The sequence below is a fragment of the Montipora foliosa genome, chromosome 3 (assembly GCF_036669935.1).
Source record: "Montipora foliosa isolate CH-2021 chromosome 3, ASM3666993v2, whole genome shotgun sequence".
In the NCBI taxonomy this organism is placed as follows: domain Eukaryota; kingdom Metazoa; phylum Cnidaria; class Anthozoa; order Scleractinia; family Acroporidae; genus Montipora; species Montipora foliosa.
The window spans coordinates 48177602-48184293 of record NC_090871.1 but is presented as its reverse complement, the minus strand read 5'-3'; the positions used below and the strand labels follow the sequence as shown (position 1 = coordinate 48184293).

At 39.3% G+C, this 6692-nt stretch overlaps 1 protein-coding gene and 1 non-coding gene across 3 annotated transcripts in view; one reads left to right on the top strand and one right to left on the bottom strand.

The window, feature by feature from the left end:
* LOC137997550 (rho guanine nucleotide exchange factor 10-like protein) overlaps nt 1-6692 on the top strand; it is a 42807-nt gene that overhangs the window by 14514 nt on the left and 21601 nt on the right. For both annotated transcript variants that reach the window (XM_068843607.1, XM_068843609.1), the window contains exons 7-12: nt 170-343; nt 1455-1571; nt 1830-1922; nt 2263-2427; nt 4493-4546; nt 6129-6217. In XM_068843607.1, coding sequence (XP_068699708.1) covers nt 170-343; nt 1455-1571; nt 1830-1922; nt 2263-2427; nt 4493-4546; nt 6129-6217 — 692 coding nt within the window. The remainder of the gene's footprint in view (nt 1-169; nt 344-1454; nt 1572-1829; nt 1923-2262; nt 2428-4492; nt 4547-6128; nt 6218-6692) is intronic.
* Trnaa-agc (transfer RNA alanine (anticodon AGC)) lies at nt 3212-3284 on the bottom strand. Its single transcript has one exon. It is a non-coding gene; the product is annotated as a tRNA-Ala (tRNA).

Genomic DNA, 6692 nt, shown 5'->3' with positions numbered 1-6692 from the left:
ATAGTTTATGGCTGTTGTATCTACCAAATCGTGTTAAAAATTTTAATTTCAAAGTACACCCGTGAAGGTCTACTGCAACCTTAATGGAGGGACATTTTGTGATTGCTGAAGGGGGGGGGGGGGTGGTTATAATCTCCAGAGTAACCTATCTTTGCTATTGTTTTAATAGCAATATGAACTTCCCATAAGGGAGCGTGATCTCCTGGAATCCAGCAAGATCGACACAATATTCCAACATGTTCATCGAGTGCTGCAGTGCCATGCCATGTTTAATATTGCGCTGAGTGCAAGAATGGCAGACTGGACACCAGAAGAGAAGATAGGAGATATTCTGTATGCTTTGGTTAGTAAAAATCAAGAATGGCAGCCTGCAAGCAGAATCTCCTTTTGTCTTTTTCTTTACTGAGGAGAAGAGAAGGAGGCTCTGCCTGAATTGCGTCAAATCTTAGATGCCGCTGCAGCCGGAACTTCTGGACTAGTCATTATCTTGTTTTCTCCATCAAACTGGTTTTTCCAATGCAAGCATCCATTTAGAGATAAAACCGTTGGTTATAATTGAGCCTGCTGTGCCATAAAAAAAAATCAAGATGGTGGTGAGATCTGCTCGAAACCAACACCAGTTATTCTCGCGCATGCCTATTAGGCATATTAGGCCTAGGTTCGAAACTGTATGCTGGCAACATGCAGCGCTTGCTCAATAAAGGTCTTACACAATTCATGCAGAGTCTTCTCAAGAATGCCAAAATCGAGCAAGCAAAAGAAAGGCTCTGCCAGCAGGGTGGGTTAATGGGAGTGAGCCGTGATTTTAAAATTTTGGTCCTTATAGAAAGTAACATAAGACCTTAAATTTGAAAGCTGTGTGAGCAGAGCTTTCTTGTGCAAGATTGGAGACACCTGTATTTGGTAGGAGATTCTTTCGATGTTGTGTATTGTTGCCATATGAAATAAAGACCTTGAGTTGAATCAATCATGTTGTCAATAAAACAACAGACTTTATGTTTGTGGGCATAAATGTGTTTTGGGCCCTTCTCAGGCTCATTTTAGCCTGCAAAATGTGCCACATTGCCCGACAAAGTTATAATCATGTTGGTTCTATGCAGAGCCCCTAAGAAGTAGCATGACCACCAAGGGAGGTTTTAAATATGACTATTTTATTATGTACATTGTATATGTGTTGGTCTCTTCCAAGAGGGATATTCTGATGCAAACTTTCCTTTGAATAATTATGATAAAGAATGTTAGCAGACTAGGGTCCTTAAGTGTCATGAATTTCAAAATTAATTGTGTCTGGGGCTACATTGTTTTTTTTCTTGTAGAGCGCTTATCCTTATTCAACATTTTGGCTGAATATCAATTGATAGTTTTTTTCTGTATCATTGCAACAAAAAATTGATGGTTGCTTAAAAATTGTTTTGTTTTCTTTTCTGTTAGTTTTATTTGTTTATTTGTTGTAGTTTTGCAAGTCTATCGTTCTTGATGCATACAGTGGGTATGTGAATAATTTTTCCAAAGCAATGGATACTGTGAAACTTGCGTGCAGAACTCATCTGGCCTTTTCCCAGTTTTTGAAAGTAAGTGTTAGAAACAGGTGAAGTTTTCACAAACAATTTACAATGGAAGTGTAAGTCTATGAGTCCATCAAATGTTAATGTCATAACAAGTTTTTTTTCCCTTCAGGTAAAGTTAATGGGTTCAAGCAAAGTAGTTATAGAGCCTGTCCTGCTCAAAATGTCTCCCTGTTGTGACGAGTAAAATCGTCATTTGTTAAGGTCACAAGGTTCAAGGTGTCAGTTTTTGAAAACCTTCTTATTTAATTTTATTCCTTTCAGGCTCGTAGGCAGGCAAGTCGTGAACGCCACTCACTTCATTATTTAATGTTAAAACCAATTCAGAGGTTTCCCCAAATACTAGCTCTTCTTCAGGTTGGTGATTAATGTTTTTTTAGAATTTACCAGTAACAACTTGAATTAATTCTGATTTTCATTTAGTCACAAATATATATGTAATTATATAGTTCAGATCCAGCGCCATTATCAATCCACCAAGCCAGCAAAACAACATGACGTTCATCACAATTTTATTATTGTTATGGCTTTAATCTTCCAATAATAATAATAAATTGGACAAATGACCTCACATTGTGCTGCCGCATTTCTTGATTCACTGCTGTTTATGAGAAAGGGATCAATTAGTGCCTGCAAGTAATAAGAGTTGTTTGAAACACTGTGTCACAAACTCTGGCTTTGTACTTGTAATCTGCAGGAACTTTTGATAGTAACACCATTGGAGCATCCAGACCATGTTCCCTTGCAACTTGCCCTAACTCAGCTGGAATGTCTGGCAGAGAATTTGAAAGAAAGGAAAAGGGAAGCGGAGTTGAGAAACAAGGTTAAGCTGTTGGATGGGTTGATAGCTCAGAGTCACAAGGTGAGGAGTCATGAAAAGGCTTAATTAATTAAAGCTGCACAGCTAGTTAGTCATTCTTTAAGATAAGAAATGATATCAATGATTGACTGCAAGTATGAGAAGCATGGGTTGAGTTTTTCATCCCACTGTGACTACCATCTGCAGCTGTAGTTGTAAAGGGTAATTTCCAGATCAACTTCTTGGCTGTTCGAGTTCGTAGAAAGCCAATAAAATAGTCTGCATTGGGTGCATTGTAGTGTTTCTTCCTGTCATTTGTGTTATTGGTCCTTCCTTCACGAAAGCAGACATTTGGTTTATTACTATTACAATTGCATAGATGCTTTAATTCAGGTTACATGACTTAAGGTACCCTTTGGTGTTAAAGTTGCTATTTAGCGTGTTTTTTTCCTTCTCATCATGTAAATATTATTTCAACTGGAACTGACTTATAACAATGCTGTTAGTCATATGGAAGTCGTAAACCTAATCTACATCTAGTTTTCATTCCATGCGTCACTAAAATCTGTTGAAAAATATATGTGATCCTTGCTCTAAACAGGACAATCTAAAGCAATCTAGGACATTTGCATGATGAGGACATTTGACTACAAGTACATGAACCAGCAACCTTTAGGTTTTGCTAGTCTCATGTGCTAATTAGAGCTATTGTTATTTTTACCCTGCTGGGAATACAAAATTAAAATATGAAAATAATTTAAACAAACAGAATTCTGTTAGTTGTAGTCAAATGATGCATTGTGAGAATTGCCTATAATGTCTTTTATAGTCACCTGAAAAATTCAGGTGGCTCCAATGAGATTTGAACCCAGGACCTCTGCAATGCTGGTGCAATGCTCTACCAGCTGAGCTATGAAGCCATTCAGTTGGGAACAGATAAATTTGTTGGGCTCATTTTTTCCCATGAAAGGACTGATGAATTAAAGAAATGTATATTTGAAGAGCGATTTTCCAGGGGAAGTGTGAGAATCGCTTCCATCATTTAATTCTTTCGATACAATATTTGTGAAACTGCATGTATTTCATGGTAAACCCTCGAAGAAATTTCAGTTGGTACAACCTTTGCAACCAATTTCCTGATTAAATTCTTCTTAAAGAGCACAAAAACCCATTTAAAAGACAAAATAAGCTGTTGAAAACATTACCATAGAAAACTTCATTTCTTTTTGCAACGTCTCCTCAATTTTTGTTAGTTGCGCGCTGACCTCACAGTGACACCCAAATAATTAAATTTAGCCCTTTCCATGGAAATGGTACTGACGCTGATTTTAGCAACCTCCTCTTTTGTACTCTGATTTTGAGGACAGGCTCTTTTGTGTTTTGGGGCATGCTTTATTGTTGGTGTTGTGTGTTTAATAGTGTTTTCTCGTACATTAACGTTTGTTTTATCTACATCCTCTAGTAGGTAAAGAAAAAAGTCTCTGCTTACGAGCCAGAAGGCTCATCAGCCCGGCGCTTATCTCCGGTTTCTGTAGCATGAAGCGACCAGGAGTACTTATACTCCCCCCTGGATGGGATGCAGTCCATCGCAGGGTTACCCCCAGCATTACGCCAGTACCCATTTATACACCTGGGTGGAGAGAGGCACCGTGAGAGTAAACTGTCTTGCCCAAGAACACAACACAATGTCCCCGGCCAGGCCCCGAACCCAGACCACTCAATCCGGTGTCGAGCACACTAACCATGAGGCCACCGCGCCTCCTCTAGTAGGGCTCAGTATGAACTCACGTAATGACCAGCTCCCAGCTGACTTGATAGCTCAACTGATAGAGCACTTAACCAGTATTGCTGAGGTCATGGTTAGAATCCCGTACAGTTAAGCCTTTATTTTTCATGCTTTCCTTTCGTTACTGCTCAAGTAACGTTAATTCATGTCTGCGATTATCATCATCTTAACTTGATTCTCTCTACAGTTTATTAACTTTTGTCATATTGTGTTCTTTGTTTTTTAATCCAACCTTAACCTCCTTTGAAAGAACTGTGTGCTGTCTGTCCGTTGTAGGATCATTCAGGACACCTGCCATCGATGTGTATATAAACCTGATCTTTTTTTGTCTTGTGCTTTCAGCCTCTTGTATCCGGTAACCGTTATTTTATCAGACAAGATGACTTTGTTCAATGTGTAAGTATTCATGGATGACAGAATGCAGTTTAACATTCTCAAAGGTCATTCCACTGAATTGCAGCTGTACATTATTTCTTGTGTCGACAGCAGGCTTCCAAAAATTCATTATTGTAGTGCCTGCTTCACATCAACATGTGTCTAGACACCGCGATTCTTTCAGTCAGCGCAAAGAGTGACGACTATTAGTTAGTCCAGAAACAGGGAGACCTCAAAAAATGAACTCCCATCTCTTCTGCGGCAGACAGACATTTTATATCAATATTGGTCGACCCGAGTTTGTGGAAGGAGATTAACTTTACCAACTCTGGGCTGATAAATGTTATGATTGTGTATATTTCAGAACTATCTAAAGGGTGTATTTTTTATGGATGATTGAAAAACTAGAATCGCAGTCTCTGAGATACGTGTACGTCCAGGATTTTACCTAATTAGATGCACGCTCATTTCAATAACTCGTGTCTCAGAACACAGACAGTTAACGTCGCAAAGTGTCCCCAAATGCTGTTCAAGTAGAGATATACAGGTGCATTTACCCTAAGCTAAAAATAACGCTCTAACCTTTTCTCTTACCTTAGATCGAGCTTCAATCGAGTGTCATAAAACCAAAACCAAAGTAATTACTTTAGGCAATCAAAAAGGACTAAGACAATCCGGTAAACCAATCGAAACTCGAAGTAATTACACGTAGCCGACACAAAGCGCGTGGAAATGTGCACACCCGAGCCACGATTGGTTTTGGTTTCACTTCTGATTGGTTGAAAAAGTGGGGCGAGAACTTTGAACCAATCACTGAGTGAAGTAATTGCAAAACCAAAGCAATTCGCTAATTACTTTCAACACTCAATGGAAAACCGCTATTGCTGGGAAAAGGTAGCAAATGCTTAGACTTACAGGGACACGTTGTATTGAATGTCAAATTGGTTGTGCATCTAATTAATAACCAGTATCAAAAAATACCATAATACTCTTTGTTTGTCCCTCCAAAATTTTGCATAAGCGTTGTTTCCAGCTTCTCTTGGGACCATTGTAAGTCCGAAATGGAAAATAAAAACAATGCTTATGCAAAATTTTGGAGGGACAAACAAAGGGTATTATGGTATTATTTATATTGGCTAATTAGGTCCATTTCTGGACATCAGTGGCTAACAAAGGTCTGTCTTTTTTGTCGTATATACTGAGGTGACAGACAGAAGGAAAGGAGACCACTGTCCTTGGTTGAAACTTGGTTTTATTCATTAATGGCACTTTTTTAAAGCAATCTTGCGGGCTTCTAATGAGACCACACGGTTTGGTTGCTTGGTAATTGCAGCGCATGCTCGTCGTTCAGTCTCGACCCTAGGAAGAGGTCTCTTTTCCTTCTGGCCGTGACAGGCCAACAAATGCAGAGGAAAAGAGGTCTCTGCAAGCAGGGAATGGTGGTTGAGGAGTGTCGAAGACAGTTTACTTGGATAAACGGAGACATGGGCATACTCCCATATCACCCAGGGCTGCTGGCTACAGTGTCTTAGATGAACAACCTTGCGTGACGTATGGACTTTAGAATTTTGTTCGATATTTTGAAGTTTCTTTGTTTCGTTAGACTGTTGACGGCGAATCAATCCTTGGCACCAAGAAACGAAGAATAATTATGCTCTCGGACATGTTGTTGTGTGTTTCTCATATTAAAGGGTAAGAATTATGCCACTCTGACCTCGTTGTCATGTTTCTTATGTGTGTGTTTATTTCTTACCAACATCTTGCAAGCATGCGAATTGATGATTTGCTCTCTAATCCGTTTTCATGTCCTTTTGGGATGAACCTTGTCGAGGTGTTGCTCAACAATCTGCTTGTCATGATTAATAACCAATTTTACCATTAGCCAAAATAGGCTACTGAGATTACAGGAGGAGCATATGGCCAACATGGCAAGCATTCAAGGCTATAACCTTGATTTGTAGTTTGTCTTCTATGGTTAAAATGTGGCTACTCCAGGGACTAGTTGTTCGCAAGTTTTTATGAGTTGACAAAGTGAGATGTGCTTCGAGCATCCGCGAGCATTCCTCTTTACTATAACTGCGAGAATGCACTATTCAGACAATTTCATTCCTAGCAGTAAAGCGGGACAAGTGCCACCTGAACCTAGTTGCATGATGGTCTTGCTCCC